The 17,223-nt window shown below is 42.4% G+C and overlaps 2 protein-coding genes across 3 annotated transcripts; both read left to right on the plus strand.

The window, feature by feature from the left end:
- Nucleotides 1–4,031: 4,031 nt before the first annotated feature.
- Nucleotides 4,032–13,188, plus strand: LOC148894488 (putative methyltransferase DDB_G0268948). Of its 2 annotated transcripts, XM_089002302.1 has the most exons (7): nucleotides 4,032–4,222; nucleotides 4,388–4,548; nucleotides 9,797–10,013; nucleotides 10,091–10,194; nucleotides 10,262–10,399; nucleotides 10,575–10,689; nucleotides 13,054–13,188. In XM_089002302.1, exons 1-6 carry the CDS (start codon nucleotides 4,112–4,114, stop codon nucleotides 10,675–10,677), a joined length of 834 nt encoding a protein of 277 aa, XP_088858428.1. In that variant the 5' UTR covers nucleotides 4,032–4,111; the 3' UTR covers nucleotides 10,678–10,689; nucleotides 13,054–13,188. The 2 variants fall into 2 exon arrangements, with proteins under 2 accessions (XP_088858428.1, XP_088858429.1); XM_089002303.1 differs by lacking the exon at nucleotides 13,054–13,188 and having other exon boundaries at nucleotides 10,575–10,780.
- LOC148894489 (creatine kinase, testis isozyme-like) lies at nucleotides 11,306–16,711 on the plus strand. Its single transcript, XM_089002300.1, has 8 exons — nucleotides 11,306–11,726; nucleotides 13,054–13,241; nucleotides 13,324–13,478; nucleotides 13,579–13,711; nucleotides 13,870–14,041; nucleotides 15,959–16,082; nucleotides 16,143–16,332; nucleotides 16,403–16,711. Exons 1-8 carry the CDS (start codon nucleotides 11,674–11,676, stop codon nucleotides 16,579–16,581), a joined length of 1,194 nt encoding a protein of 397 aa, XP_088858426.1. The 5' UTR covers nucleotides 11,306–11,673; the 3' UTR covers nucleotides 16,582–16,711.
- Nucleotides 16,712–17,223: the final 512 nt, after the last annotated feature.

Below are 17,223 nucleotides of genomic sequence, written 5' to 3' on the forward strand. Positions count from 1 at the left end.
ATAGCCAATAGATAGCAAATAGCTCGCTAGCTAGATAGCCAGCTAGATAGCCCTAACATAGACAACAAAAGGTATATGCTGCCCTCTCATAGAGGGAAAAACATTGCTAGAGGTCTGACCAGTGCTTATTCGGCACCCCCCCCCCCCACAAGAAAAACAAAACCTGACAAAGAGGCCAAGATAATTGGATTGGATTGTAGACATTTACATTTCACAGCAGCAAAGTGATGAAAGGAATGAAAGTAGAAAAACAAAATACAGGCGCTGCTGGAAAGGCAGCCACTCTCACGGCACAGTCTTGAAGTCAAAAGAACAAAAAAAAAAACTAAATAACAAATAATATGACAGCACAAAGACAATATGACAAAGAGTCATTCATTCTGAAGCACTTTCTGTACCCTCTTTGTTGCATGAAGCAGTTCTAGATGAAAGAGGAGAGGATCAAAGCGTCTTTCCCCCAGTGGATCAGGGACATCATGGTGGAATGTGCACCATAATATTCAAGGGGTATTTCAATTCACCGTCATGTCTCTCGATGCCTTTTAACATAGTTTGCGGTTAGCTTATATTGCAGAATTTAATGCATTTTTTACGTCTAGTTAACTTCATTGATTGTTGTTTTTACTTCACAGCACTCTTTAAAATGTTATATAACACTTTGACGGGTTTACCTGCAGACTTTGTGACCATTCCGATGGAAATAATTCTGATCAAAGATGTCCCGTCAACTGTTGACATGATGTGAGATCATCTGACATGGCGTTTGTGGGCCATTTTTTTTTTAGGTACGCTGAATCAGATCCGTCATTTTGCAGCCGCGTGATCATCACGCTACAAGACTGTCATGAAAGTCATCTGTCTGCGAGATTGATATTCGTGATTGAGTTGACAGATGCTCCTAAGAGGAGGCCTTCGCCAAAGCTCGCCGTAACCAAACGGATGGACGGGATCTTGTGGAGAGCAGCAAAGATGAAAACTGAAGGACACTCGCAATCAATGTGACTCTTTCAACGGTTTTTAAAGGACAACCGACGTCTCCGGACAAGTTGTGTCCATAATTTGTAAAATCGCTTCAAATGACTTCTACTGAGCGTATTTTACAAAGATTCCACCGCATATAGCTATATTTTACATTTTAAGACTTGCGCTGAATTTTCAGGAAGTCTTGTTTTTGAGTTGGAGATGAGTCCTCATGTTACGTCACTGAAGGAACGCCCCTGAGCAAAAAAAGGACACATTGTAGCAGTACTTCATCACGGCAATGCATTTTTCGGTACTTTGTTTGGTCTGAAAACTTCGTGTAGCACCAAAAAGAGGCAGAAGATGGCTACAAAGCTCCGTGTAAGGAGCCCGTGGAAACGGGCTGATTAATTCCTTACACGGAGCTTGTCGCCATTTTCTGCCTCTCTTTGGTGCTACATTTCCCGCCCCCAGATACCACAAAATGGCACGGAATAAATTCTTTAATCGATTGCAAACATGTATGCTTTCCTCTTCATAACTATTTGAATCATATTCATAACTGGATGAGTAAGAAGAAAGAATATTCTCAGAATCTGAAGCCATTGTTTTGATTCTCCAGCAAGGCAAGATGTCTTGGGGTGACACCACGAACAAGGGGGCGGGACCTTCTGAAACTGGTCACTTCCGGTTTCATTTTTTTTGCAGTTTCAGGACACTTTTATTGGTATTTTGCATTTGACTAAAAATATCATACTGCGTGTTTTGGGTATTTTAGATGCTATAAAACGTTTTTCTGATGTCAGTTAGGAAACAAAAAAGTGATGTCGGTTGTCCTTTAAGGCAGTGGTCCCCAACCGTTTTTTGCGCCACGGACCGCTTTAATGTCAGACAATATTTTCACGGGCCGGCAGATAAAGACATTTTCCAAAGACGTTTGTTTTTTACTCATTTTGCTCGCTTACGGTGGGCTAATTTTAGCGGTATCTATCACGTCACCTAGACAAGCGTTTTGACATGCGTCAAGAGTAAGTCATAGTCAGATGTAATCGGGTAATTTTTCATTTGTCATTTTATGTAAATTATTTATTCTTTCTGCGCGGACCGGTACCAAATGACCCACGGACCGGTACCGGCCCGGGGGTTGGGGACCCCTGCTTTAAGGGTTAGTCAAGGGCTTCACAAAGCACAGTAGTTGCTACTTACTTGTAATTTGAGAGTTTTTAGATTTTAAAATTTTGTCTAGTAAAACGTTGCCTTTTGTTGAAAATGGAGTTGTCCGATTTTGCAATGAAATGACATCAACTGCCAGACATGCAAATTGTGTCCATCCCAGTGGTTATTGTCATTGTCACTTGAATTCCAGGACCCACAGAATATTGAGTTTTAGGATTCCATAAACATTCAATACATTGTTAGAAACCTTAGACCATACGTGTCAAAGACAAGGCCTGGGAGCCAAATCTGGCCCGCCACGTCATTTTTTGCGCCCCGCAACAGCAAATCAAACTTGTGAAATTACATGATGTTTGCTAAAATCTTAACCAAAATTTCATATTTTTGGATGTAGAGAGGAAACCATAACTACGATGTGGCCCTGTGCAAGGGAAAAACATTGTCAGAGGTCTGACCAGCACTTTATCGGCATCCCCCGCAAGAAAAAAAACAAAACCCAAACAAATTTGGGAATGGCGCTCTATGTCATATTTTCATCTCCCGAATAAATTCGTATGAGTTAAAAATGTCAGATTTTTTTCCCACCGCCAAATGTGCCTTGGAAATGCATCATTGAATTGATTTTGATCAAGAGAAATGAAAAAAAAAAGTCAAAATCGAAATTACTGATGTCTCATATACGATTCCCCCGTTTTTGAAGCCAGTTCAATTTGATTTCCATTGTAATGGACATTTACATTGCGTGATTGAAGAATGTACCAATGCTTGAATGGAATTAATGCAACTATTGGCAAAATAGGAATCATTTTCTTTATTTTGATCGGGCGGCGGCGGGGGGGGGGGGGGGGGGGGGGGCATATTGTTTGAATTCCTCTGCGTTTTGCAAATGGGATGGTCAACAGGTCATTATGTGTCCCAATTGCTGTCCCTTGAGAACAATTAGTAGCAAAGCGCTCTCATAAGGGGCCCGCTCTACAGTAACAAACATGTTTATCACTCTGACAAGTTGCTGAGGCGACTCATCAACAAACCCTGATCATGATCAACCCTGTTAACACACTTTTAGATACAGTATTAACACACAATGGGTAGATAAAGTCGATACACTACGGTTGCCAAGATTTTGTAATATACAGTAAAGTCTCGTTATATCGATATCGGTTACATCGATAGTACTGCTTATTACGATACTATTTCTATGAACGCAAGGAGAAAATTTACACGCCGCAGGATCGGATACATCGATAGTCTGGTTATATAGATATTTTTTCCGACTCCCGAGAATATCGATATAACGAGACTTTACTGTAAAAGCATTTTTCAATCACTTGCTACCTTTATTTTTAGTCTGTGTTCACACTCAAGATTATTTGTGGTTTTTTTTTGCCAATATGTGACAACCATTTGACGTTTTTTTCTACACAATATAAAATTGTACAATCCAAATTTCTTTCTCAAATCCATCCCAGGCCTCTTTGTATAGAAATTGTAAATGTAAGAGTCTGCAGTATCTAGCTGTCTATCTATTAGCTATTGATTAGCCATCTGGCTGGCTCGCTAGCTATATAGCTGGCTATTAGTTATACGGCTATCTAGCTAGCTGTCTATCTATTAGATATCTATTGGCTATTAGCCAGCTAGCTTTCTATCTATTTGAGTTCCTTCTGGGTTGAGTACCGTTGGAGCGTTTGATATTAGAATGTGAACGAGTACGAAATATTAGGTATATTTAAAAAAAAATCTGATTTAGACGGTGTGAGCGTATGAGTTTGTGTTGGGTGGGTCGTTCTTCGATGAAAAAGAACGGCGCTTTCTCTTTAAAGTGTCTCATTGTAAAGAATGGAATGTGTCAAGTGATTACCGAATAGGGCCTCCCATTTTTACAATCGAGCCACTGTTCTTCCTTTTTCGCGTGGATGTGATCTGACTAAGCCTCACAACGCCAATGGAGAAATAGTTTGAAGACGCTCACGTTATGGCTCACCGCCTGTTTGAAGGCAAAGATCATGCCGCTTCTTATTGGAAATATAGGATTTCGCCATCGGATCAATTGATTCAGCGTGTGGTGGAATTTGTGAAAAAACAGGTAGGGGGGGTGGTCCGCCTCCGAATTTGCTGTCAAATGGCCATTCGGTTCATGATGACAAATCCACCTTTTAAGTTTGTAGTGTAGTGTACTGCACTTCAAACGGAGTTTTCGGAATTTAGTTGGGTGTGTCTGGAAGAGGTAAACAAATGGACATTTTGGCAGAAAGGTGAGCCCCCATTGTTGGCCGTGGACGTGGGATGTGGCTCGGGGCAAGGCACGGTGCTGCTGGCCAAACATTTCGCGACCGTGGTGGGAATGGACGTCAGCCCTGCCCAGCTGGAGGTGGCCTTGCAGCACGCTCGGGAGCCCAACGTCACCTATCGGTAGGTAGGCGATATAGCTACTTTCCAAGGACTCCAGATCATTTGGATGAACAGTTAGTGATTCTGATTCCTTTATTAACCGTGTAGAATATTTTAATTTGGTGGCTAGGGAGACACGACCGGAGAAGTGGGACGGAAGTGGATGATTTTACCATCCACAATCTGGGTTTCATGAAATAAAATTCTCACAGAAAGCAAAAAGAGGGTCACTTGTGTAATTTTCCACTTGGGATTTTACATGACTTATTTGGGGTTTTTAAGCCAAACTGATACCACAACGTTCAACGTTCAGCATTTAAGAATGAGGAAAGTCAATGAATAACACTTATGGGGTGGATGTTTCTACTGCAAGTCGCGGTTATTTTCACGCCGTGCTGTGCTCGCTTCATTTAAAATGGGTGGTAGAGGCTTAAAGGACAACCGACACCACTTTTTTGTTTCCTAACTGACAACAGAAAAACGTTTTATAGCATCTAAAATACCAAAAACACGTAGGCTGATATTTTAAGTCAAATGCTAAACACCAATAAAACTGACTTTAAGTGTCTAAAAACTCCTTCAAATTGAAACTGGAAGTGGCCAGTTTCAGAAGGTCCCGCCCCTTGTTCATGGTGTCACGCCAAGATGTCTTGCCTTGCTTGAGAATCAAAACAATGGCTTCAGATTCGGAGAAGATGCTTTCTTGTTACTCATCCAGTTATGAAGATGATTCCCATCCTGCTTCAAACAGTCTACTATCGTCCCAGTTCCAAAGAATCCAGCACCCTCGGGATTGAACGACTATAGACCTGTCGCTCTGACGTCTGTGGTCATGAAGTCCTTTGAACGCCTCGTGCTGAACCACCTAAAGAACATCACCGGACCTCTGCTAGATCCCCTTCAGTTTGCCTACCGGGCAAACAGGTCTGTGGAGGATGCAGTCAACATCGGACTGCACCACATCCTCGACCACCTTGACAACACAGGAACCTACGCAAGGATCCTGTTTGTGGACTACAGCTCTGCGTTCAATACCATCATCCCAGAACTCCTCATCCCCAAACTTCTCCAGCTTGGTGTGTCCCCCACGATCTGCCAGTGGACCCTCAGCTTCCTGACAGGACGGACACAACAGGTCAGACTGGGAAATATATCATCCACAACACGAACCACGAGCACTGGAGCCCCGCAGGGATGCGTCCTCTCTCCATTGCTCTTCTCTCTCTACACAAACGACTGCACCTCAACGCACCCAGCTGTCAAATTCATAAAGTTCGCAGACGACACCACGGTCATCGGTCTCATCAAAGACGGCGACGAGTCTGCGTACCGACAACAAGTGGAGCAGCTGGAGCTCTGGTGCAGCCGTCACAACCTGGAGCTGAACACGCTCAAGACAGTTGAGATGATCGTGGACTTCAGGAAACATCCATCACCACAGCTACCCCTCACACTATCCAACTGCCTTGTGTCAACCGTTGAGACCTTCAAGTTTCTGGGAATCACAGTCTCCCAGGACATGAAGTGGGAGGTCAACACCAACTCTATTCTGAAAAAGGCCCAACAGAGAATGTACTTCCTGAGGCTGCTAAAGAAGCATGGCCTGCCACAGGAGGTGCTGCAACATTTCTACACGGCTGTCATCGAATCCATCCTGTGTTCTTCCATCACCGTTTGGTTCGGGGCCGCCACAAAAATGGACAAAATCCGACTTCAACGGTCAGTTAGGACGGCAGAAAAAAATCATTGGCACCGCCCTACCCACTCTCGAGGACTTGCACACTGCAAGAATCCGAACAAGGGCGCGGAAAATCCTACTGGACCCTCCGCACCCTGCCCAACACCTTTTCCAGCTACTCCCCTCAGGCAGGCGCTACCGATCCATGCGCACCAAATCCAGCAGACATTTAAACAGCTTCTTCCCCCAAGCCATTAACTCTTTGAACTCTTCAACAGTAGCCAAAATGGAACTGTATAGTGCCACTTAGCAGTTTTTTTGACGACGATACTAGTGCAGCGTGTTCTACCGGAAACAAATTCCTTGTGTGTCCTACATACTTGGCAATAAAGATGATTCTGATTCTGATTCTGATTAAAATAGTTCTGAAGAGGAAAGCATACATGTTTGCAATCGATTAAAGATTTTTTTCCGTGTTATTTTGAGGTATCTGGAGAGAAATGTTGCACCCAAAAAAGGCAGAAGATGGTGACAAAGATACGTGGAAATGGGCTGATATTTTTTCTCCTGGCAATTTTTGTCAGCGAATAAAGTTTTCAGTGCAACACACAAGGATTCACCATCGCGTTATTTATGTTTTCCTTCTAATTTCGCCATCAACACGAAGTTTTCAGGCCAAACAAAGTACCGCAAAATTGACGTGATTAAAGGACTGCTACCGTGTGTCCTTTCTCGGTCAGGGGCGTTCCTTCAGTGACGTGACGTGAGGACTCGTCACCAACTCAAAAACGAGACTTCCGGAATATTCATTGCAAGTCTTAAAACGTAAAATATAGCTATATGTGGTGGAATCTTTGTAAAATACACTCAGTCGAAGTCATTTGAAGCGATTTTACAAATTATGGATACAACTTGTCCAGAGGCGTCGGTTGTCCTTTAATATTTTGTTTTTGGATGTAAATCAGCTATTCAAAAACTCCTTTACGTTGTGTATAAAAGTCATTCATGGTGGGTCAATCGGCCACTGTTGCCACCTGTCACTGTCACATCTCGTCGCCGCCCGGGGCGCGCCCCGCCCCTCCTGTCACCTCCTCCGCTGCTCCATGGAGACGGCCCCTCCCATCATCACGCACCTGGGTTCCCACAGCTGTTTGTCATTCCCTTGATTGTGCCTTCTGACTATATTTACCGATCGCGCAATACCGTCTCTGTCGGAGTATTCTGAAAGCCACCATTACTATTTCCATGCCGTCAGGTCTGCCGTCACCGATCTCTCACTTACCTCTCCCTGCTGTTATTTTTGCATGCGTGCCTCAGTAAAGACTTTTTGTTCATGAGTATCTGTCTCGCCGTGTATTTTGGATCCAACCTCCCCGCTTTCCTTTCGTCACTCGAGCCCTGCCCTCAAGCCTCGAGTGCCGTGACAGTCACAATGTTAACCAATACATGTAGCGTGAAAACAGTATTTCGATTACTTCACTTTACTCATCAACAATTCAAGTTCATCCTGTCTACTTGATATCTAATTTAAAGCAGATTCTTTACTTACAGTGTAGGTGTTCAAATACCTGACATGTTTCGGTGTCAAAACATGTCAGGTATTTGAACACCTACACTGTCTGTCAGTAAAGAATCTGCTTTAAACAATTACTATTGTTCCTTGTGCAAAGGCTCTGCCCGTTCCTCCATTTAATTATTGCAACCAGCGCAATGAGTGCACTTCCGGGTTGAGTGAACGTGTGGCTGCCGCTGCTCACCCACAGAAAAAAAAACTTATGCTGTGACTGTAAAGCAGGGGTCTCAAACTTGCGGCCTGCGGGCCAACCGCGGCCCCCGAAATAATATTTTGCGACCCGCCTTGATATGAAAGATTAATGTTAGTGCGGCCAACATGATTGATATGAATGAAACTGGTGTGTGGAGCTGAGCAAACCACGGTGGGGTAAAAGGCTCTGAAGGGTGGCACATCGGTCAGGCTGTCCAGTGCTTCGCTCACGCATTCATTCATTCCTCCAGTCTGCTGGGCGGAGAAGCCGTGAAGCCGCCGACTCCACTCAGCTCCTATAGTCCTCCCCTGCTCTCAGCTCAGAAATGAAGAAGACGCTGTGATTTCTGATCCAGCCTGTGCCGTGTCAGTTGCCATGTCCATCCTGGCCGATCGCGCTCAGAGAGCTACTGTGTGTTTGTTCTGACTTATTATAGGCACGTCGCGAGTGAAACTGAAACTTAACAGTAAGTGTGTTTACCCGCGGCACTTGAGAAATTCGGATAACTGTCGTTATCCGATATGATTATAGCAAAAAACTGCGTTAGCTATCCGGATCTTTCTGCCATGTATACGGCTTTTTAATAATCTGATGTTTAATAACATCACAGATTGAAAGTGCACATGCGCCACAGATTTTGAGAACATTTGAATGTTTTATCTGTGCTTTTCTTGTGTAAATCCTGATGCGGCCCAGCCTCATCCAGACTCTGCCTCCAGCGGCCCCCGGGTACATTGAGTTTGAGACCCCTGCTGTAAAGTGACCTTGAGAGTTTTGAAAGGCGCTTATAAATAATTGATTATTATAATTATAGTAATAATAAATATAATATTATTATTTTAGACAACAATAATAATACTAATAATAATACTAATAATAATAATAATAATAATAATAATAATAATAATAATAATAATAATAATAATAATAATAATAATAATAATACATTTCATTTATAAGTCCCTTTCAAAACTCTTAAGGACACTTTCCAGTCACAAGATAAGAACTGATACCACAAGGTTCATCACTCAGAATGAGGAAAGTCAATGAATAATAATAATAATAATAATAATAATAATAATAATAATAAGAAGAAGAAGAAGAAAGTTTTTTTCCTTGATAAGCATAATTATTAGGTAACCAAACAAGGCTATTTTTTTTTCAAATTATCGGATAAGCAAACAAAGTATTCCTAGTACTCAAATTACCAAGACAAGAACCAGTTTGTGACTCCCACACTCCCACACCTCCCCACAATCCTAATGAGGTGCTTCAGAAAATACTGCACAAGAATGGATGTCTTCCTGTAGCCTAGATATTAAGTGATTTCCATCCATCCATCCATTTTCTGTACCACTTATTCCTCATTAGGGTCGCGGGGGGTGCTGGAGCCTATCTCAACTGTCTTCGGGCACGAGGCGGGGGACACCCTGAATTGGTTGCCAGCCAATCGCAGGGCACACAAAGACGTACAACAGTCACTCTCACACTCACACCTCGGGACAATTTGGAGTGGTCAATCTGCCTGCCATGCATGTTTTTGGAGTGTGGGAGGAAACCGGAGGACCCGGAGAAAACCTACGCGGGCCCAGGGAGAACATGCAAACTCCACACAGGGAGGCCGGACGGGGACGTGAACCGGCGACCTCTGCACTGTGAAGCCGGTGTGCTAAAAGGGATTTATTTTTTTATTTATTTTGTGTGTGTGTGTGTGTGTGTGTGTGTGTTTGCGTGTGTGTGTGTGTGTGTGTGTGTTTGCGTGTGCATGTGTGTGTGTGTGTGTGTGTGAGTGAGTGTGTGCGTGCGTACACAATTGCACTTTCAGACAGTGCGTGGCCGAGGAGCTGCCGTTTGCCGACAGCTCAGTGGACCTGATAACAGCCATGTCCGCCTTCCACTGGTTTGACAGAGCACGCTTTCTGCAGGAAGCCCACAGGGTCCTGAAGCCTCACGGCTGCTTGGCTCTGCTCAACTACACCCCCAATATGGAACTGGCCTACCCGGGTTGCTGTCAACAGTCACTCAACCAAGTGTGCAAAGAGGTGCTCAGTTTGTAAAGGAGGAATGCATATAACATATCTGAGATTTCTAATTGTGCTTTTATTTTGGTCATTTTCAGTTCTATGCCGCTTTGCATCCTTATCGTAGTACTCACCTCGGTCCGCAATCTATTGATTTGTACCGGGAAGCCTACAATTCCATCCCGTATGCTGATAAAGAGTGGTGAGTGCACGTAATTAAATGAATGAAGAGATGGCGCTGACCTGTTTCATCGTTCCTCCTCCTGCAGGAATGAGGAGACATGGGTGAGGAAGTCCATGCCTCTGTGCAGCTACATGGGCTTTATGGAATCATTCTCCAACTATCAGGCTCTGCTCAGGGAAGACCCCCAGAAGGCAGACAAGCTCTCACAGGACATCTGCCAAAGGTATTCTGACTTCCACTCGTGGCGCAGTTACACCCAACTGCTTGTACACAAGCCATGAAAAAGTCCAATTTCAAAACTACATCTTGAAGTTTAAAATACTGATCATAAAACAAGATGTTGCCAAAGCATGACGTCTGAGGCACAATGTGTCTTTTTTCTTACTTCCTTTCTGGAGGTTGATGTCCATCATGAAGGTGACCTCTGCAGAGACAGAAGTGGAGTTGAGTGTCAAGTATTTCTACCTGCTGGCTAGCAAAAGCAGCCCAGATGACATCTGAGAACAAAAAAAGGTGAAATGGCCTGTGTTGCTGCCTTACTCAAAAGGTTGTCACTTTTAGGACACTGTTATTTTGGGAAATAAATGAATTCATACATTCATAATTGTGGTCTTTGGTAGTGTAGACATATGCTGTTCTTTATAAGCATATAAGGACATTTGTTGATGTTTATCTCAGTAAATTAGAATGTCATGTCATTCAAAAGGTAAGTGTACCACCTATATCAATTAATTTGAAGATCGAGTACACTTTATCGAGCCCCCCGGTTTATTTAGTCAGACTCAGAAAGGAGAAATAAGTTCCAGCACGATATTGTGAACGAACCGTGTCATCGTCCTCTGCCGCTAGAGGACGACATTATGTTGTCTTTAGAATATTGAACCTCGGTGTATGATGATATGAGAACCTTTATTCTTCTCAGATAAATTCCCAATTCACCGCAGAAAAATTAAGAAAGAAAGAGGAACGGAAAAGGAATAAGTAGAAAAACAAAGCATAGCAGCTGCTGTGTAGGCAGCCATTTTCGGGGCGCCATTTTAAAGTCAAAATAAATACAGTAAAATAACACAACACAAAAGATATGCATGTATATCTTATTTTCCCAATAAAAAGTAGAAACTAATCCTCACATTATTGGTGTACAACAACGAAAAGCATGTATCGAATTGATCAAATTCGATACATACAAACCGTGATATAAGCATTGTCAATAAAAGCTTGCTAACCGGGGTCGAATTATGCGCTTGCTTGCGTTACAAGCGTGACGTCACGCAGTCCTGAGAATTAAAATAAATATCGGGAAAAAATCAGAACGTCACATCACCGCGTTTGGCGAAAAGCATCGTTCAGAACTCAACGAGACGCCCACGTCACCCTTTATAGCTTTTGTCACGTCGGTGGCACGACACGCGCCCCTGTGATTCAAAGAACGCCCAACGGCGTTGAGTTGGGCCGAATAATATAAAAGATAGTGTTTCTCTCCAGGCAAAAAGTTGTATGCGCGAGCATCTTCATCGTTTAATCCGTTTTACCGAGTGTTGCCGAATCAGGTAAGTACACGACGTGAATTTAGGTATCAAATTTCCCATTTCAAGTGGAAAGGACGTGGTACTTATTTCATAATTGTCATAACGCTTGATGTAAATAAAGCATTCAGGTACCTCTAAGTTGTTCAAATTCATGAAAACACCACCCTCCCAAATTTAGTTATCAAATTTCGGATTTCACATGGTTACTTACAATGTTACTTATTTCACGATTGTCATAACACTTTGTGTAAATAAAGTAAATAAACCATACAGATACCTCTACGTTGTTCAACGTCATGGAAACAACATCGCAATCAGAATTATCTTTATTGGCTAAGTATGTAGTACACACAAAGTTGTCTCACTCAGGGAGTACAGGCTGCATTAGTAGCATAAACAATGACATGACTGACGAAAATAAATTACAAAAATGGTCAAAAATATGTATCACATGACATGTGGTTATTGGTCACATACACATTCCCTACATGTAAAAAAAAGGTTTCCTGTTGAGTTTTTGCCTTTACATTGTTCAACTACGTTCTTGACTGGATAACAAATATGTAGTATGAAAGTTGATCATTATTTTGAAGTTGACTGAGACATTTTCTATTATGTGGTGAAAAGTTTGTGACATCATATAAACATTTTAAACAATTGCTTTGTGACTTCATCACTTTGTTTCCAAAATGTCATGATGCATAATATATTAAGGCCTTGAAGCCCAAATTAATGCACGGTTGGAAAGCTCACCAAAATTGTTTTTTTTTCATCATTAGCTCCATCTTACTGTAATTTTGACAATTGGGCAGCCCCCACATTGTCTTTTGATTTTGTCCATCCAGGGGACATTTTCTGTCTTAATTTGTTGTCCGTAGCAAACCTGTCACATCCGCTAATGTTCTATTTAATGCTAACAGTTCCATTGGTACATTTGTGTGGTTATTTGTTTTAGTTTTTCGGATTTGGTTCAAAGGTGGCCTGTTTTAGTGTGTTACTGAGTTTATTTATTGATAATTCAATGGTGGATTTGTTGAGTAAATGGTAAATGCAGGTTTTGAGATTGACTGCTAAGTCCTTGAACAGATATTTTGTGGTTTTGTTGTGATTCAACACGAAAATTGACTCAAAAGCACCTATTCCATTTTTTGTGTTTTGTGTTGTGGTATGGCCACGTTGGGTTTCCCTCGTACTATAAAAAGAGTATTTCCGTATTTAGCAAAGGTGAATTTTTTGTGGGACTCGAAATTTCATGAGAAGAAGTGTTCTTGCGCAGGAAGGTTAGCCAAAAAACGGATAAACTCCTCTGGTCTCGGACACTAATGTGCTAATGGTGATCTCGTTTTAGCTGTGAAGGGATGGCCAACCGCAAGCATAGGGGGCTGACGGCCACAGACGAGTTCCCGGATCTCAGTCAGCATAAGAACCACATGGCTAAATTCCTGACTCAGGACATGTACGCCACAATGAAAGAGAGGTCCACCCGCAGCGGCTTCACCATCGATGGCGTCATTCAAACCGGCGTGGACAATCCCGGTAGGGTAACGGCGCGCCTTACTCGGACCCGCGTTGCTACGTGTTTTTTTTTCTCGTCACGAGACGGTGTTAACGTTGGCAGGGCACCCCTACATCATGACCGTGGGCTGCGTGGCGGGTGATGAGGAGTCCTACGACACTTACAAAGAGCTTTTTGACCTGGTGATTGAGGATAGACACGGCGGTTACAAGCCCACAGACACGCACAAGACTGACCTCAATCCAGGGAATCTGGTGGTCAGTGCTTTGTGATTTTACATTTTTTGTTTCGGGTGTTTTTTTTTTTTTTTTTTTTTTTTTTTTTTTTTTTTCATTCCTATTTTCCCCTTTCACATAGGGTGGCGACGACCTGGACTCCAACTACGTTCTTAGCTCCCGTGTCCGAACAGGCCGCAGCATCCGCGGCTTTTGCCTCCCGCCACACTGCTCCAGAGGAGAAAGGCGCGCTTTGGAGAAGCTCTCCATCGAAGGTAATAATGAAATAGTGCGGGTGACCCTCCCCCCTTGCTCTAAGTTGACATTTTGAATTTACCCACAATATTTCTAAGTCGACATTTTGAATTTACCCACAATATTTCTAAGTCGACATTTTTAATTTACCCACAATATTTCTATCGATGGATCCTAGCTCTGGGTTCTCTGACCGGAGACTTTACTGGCAAGTACTACGCTTTGAAGAACATGTCGGATGAGGAACAGCAGCAGCTCATCGATGACCACTTCCTGTTTGACAAACCCGTCTCCCCTCTGCTGCTGGCCTCGAAGATGGCCCGCGATTGGCCCGACGGCAGAGGCATCTGGTGAGGGAAGCACCTAATTTGAAGGATAAAGAATTACTACTACTACTACTACTACTACTACTACTACTACTACTACTACTACTACTACTACTACTACTAATAATAATAATAATAATAACAATAATAATAATAATAATAATAATATTACATTTAATTTAAAGCGCCTTTAAAAACACCCAAGGGCACTTTACAATTAAAAACAAGCATATAAAAACAACAAACAACAATAAAAACATTTCTAAGATGAGGCAAGCTAAACATTTTTAGAGCTAAAAATTATATTCATTTACAAGTTCTAGTAATAATACTACATTTCATTTATAAAAGGTCGCTTTACAGTCTGGTTGTTTTTCTGTGGGTGAGCAGTGGCGGCCACATGGGCCAGCGTTCACTCAACCCGTAATAACTCAAATAGAAAGCCAGCTAATATATAACCAATAATAATAATACATTTCATTTATTAGTGCCTTTCAAAACTCACTGTCACTTTACAATCACAGGCTAAATTTTTCTTTGGGTGAGCAGTGGCAGCATCACGCGCCAGCGTTCACTGGACCCGGAAGTAACTCAAATAGATAGCTAACACAGTTGATAGCGAGCTAGATAGCTAGCCAGCTAGACCGCTAATAGCTAGCTAGATAGCTAGTGATGGGTTTATCTTGATTGTTCATCCCTGGCTCACGGGTGGTGATGACAGAGGATGGGTAAATTCAGCAGGAAGCCAGGTGTTGGACAGAAAGTTAGTTTAATCTTGACAGCGGAGTCATTTTGGGAGGTCGGCCGAGGAGGACGCAGGAAGTGAGAGACAGCTAGAGATGGACTGGGAGACCATTTATATGAGAGGGTACGACGCAATAGGATGTGATGTAATGGGACGTGACATCATGTAAAGAAAGTCAGGATGACGTATCAGTAAGTCCAAACCAAATTGAAATTATGCAAAAAGATGTTTAAAGATGTTCGTATAGCGAATTACCCCAACAGCTAGCTTGACTGTCATAATGCATGATGTAACAGAGGAACCCTAATGACATAAGTGCGACGTTCAAGTGAGCAAAAGTAGGCGAACACGATGGCCGCTGTCCGCCAACACGAGCTCTTCCCACGCATGAGTGATAGCTAGGTAGATTCAACCCAAATTCACATACATAGAGAATTGACTGCACAATATTTCTTACTAATGTCTACATACATAAAAGAACAAAAACATAAATAACAAATAATATGACAACACAAATACAGTCCTTCATTCTTCAATTGCTGTACCCTCTGACATGAAGCAGTTCTAGATGAAAGAGAGGATCAAAGTGTCCTTTTCAACAGTGGATCAGGCACATGGTGGAATGTGCACGTCTACTACAAGCTAAATGTTGAAAGCAAACACGCAGCTGTAGCATCCATTGACGAAGATATTAATAATACTTTTCATTTATAAGCGCCTTTCAAAACTCAAGGTCACATAGATTGTCTTACATCTCCTGTCCCACATAAATCTACCCCGGTCAAGGATATTGGATTGGATTGGATTGGATTGGATTGGATTGGATTTGCCTTTATTAGTCTCACAGTGCATTTACATTTCACAGCGTCAAAGTGATGAAAGGAATGAAAGTAGAAAAACAAAATACATGAGCTGCTGGAAAGGCAGCCACTCTCTATGTTTGAAAAGGCATACAATAAATACGCAAATTAATAATACCAAACCAATTTAGGTGTCCCTAAACTTTGTCTGACACTGACAAAAAATGGCAGTTTTTTTTTAGCCAGTTCCTAAAATAGTTCTTGTTTTTAAATTTAACCTATAAATGCTTGCACAAGGTTGATTCTACTATTTGTAAGTTCATTTATAGCTATAGACATGTTTTAATGTATTTTTGTCTCTACTTTGGGGTCATTTTCCCCACCTGCGTTCCAAAGGCACAACGAGAGCAAGACTTTCCTGGTGTGGGTGAATGAGGAGGACCATCTGCGTGTCATCTCCATGCAGAAAGGAGGCAACATCAAAGAAGTCTTCACCCGCTTCTGCACTGGACTGGCGGAGGTGTGTTGAAAGCGTTTCCTAACCTGTAGATCGAAATTGGAATTTTCCCGCCACCCGTAGATCGAAGCCAGATTCCAGGAGAAAGGTCGAGTCTTCATGTGGAACGAGCATCTGGGCTACATCTTGACCTGCCCCTCCAACTTGGGCACCGGCCTCCGTGCCGGCGTACACGTAAAGCTGCCAAATTTAGCCAAGCATGCAGATTTTGAGGAGATTCTCAAGAGGCTGCGTCTACAAAAACGCGGAACTGGTACTGCCAAACCTACTTTTGGTCCAAATCTTGCGTTTCCATGAATACTTGACCCGGTTTTCTCAATCAGGTGGCGTGGACACCGATGCTGTGGATGGAGTGTTCGACATCTCCAATGCAGATAGATTGGGATTCTCCGAGGTGGAGCTTGTGCAGATGGTTGTGGACGGTGTCAAGCTGCTGGTGGACATGGAGAAGAATTTGGAGAAGGAGGAGGCCATTGATGATCTGATGCCCAACCAGAAATAGAACCCTTTCCGTCCCCCTCACAAATCTATTCTATCCTTCATTATGATTTACTATTCTGTATGCAGCTTCTGCTCATATCTACTGCTAATATGATGTGCGTAAGGTTGGGATGGACTTTAAAATAAAGTAATGATGAAAACTATATTGTGTCATATGAGTGATCAAACATGTATTAACATTTTCACTGAAGCAAACCAGGATGTGATAGATGAAAATCAGTGAAGTACAGTTATATAATAACCCGTGTGATAAAATGGAGGAAGGTGTTGGACCAGACTAAGAAGATCCATAGATGTAAATCAGCGAAGTACAGTTATATAATAACCCTCGTGATAAAATGGAGGAAGGTGTTGGACCAGACCAAGAAGATCCATAGATGTAAATCAGCGAAGTACAGTTATATAATAACCCTCGAGAAGATCCACAGCCAATTCACATGGCTGGAAACCATGAGATACCGTGCTGTCATTGGGTGACAGCACTGGTGAACCAATCTAGCTACAGCTATAATTCAGCATTTTTTCTTTGTGAACGTTTTTTCGCTGAAAAAAAAAATGCGATGCCTGAAACAGCGATAAATGAACCGCGAAGTAGCGAGACATCACTGCATTTTACTCACCCGATAGCGAACACATTGCAAAT

This window comes from Hippocampus bargibanti, linkage group LG08, assembly GCF_051943395.1.
Source record: "Hippocampus bargibanti isolate YZ-2025 linkage group LG08, ASM5194339v1, whole genome shotgun sequence".
Lineage (NCBI taxonomy): Eukaryota > Metazoa > Chordata > Actinopteri > Syngnathiformes > Syngnathidae > Hippocampus > Hippocampus bargibanti.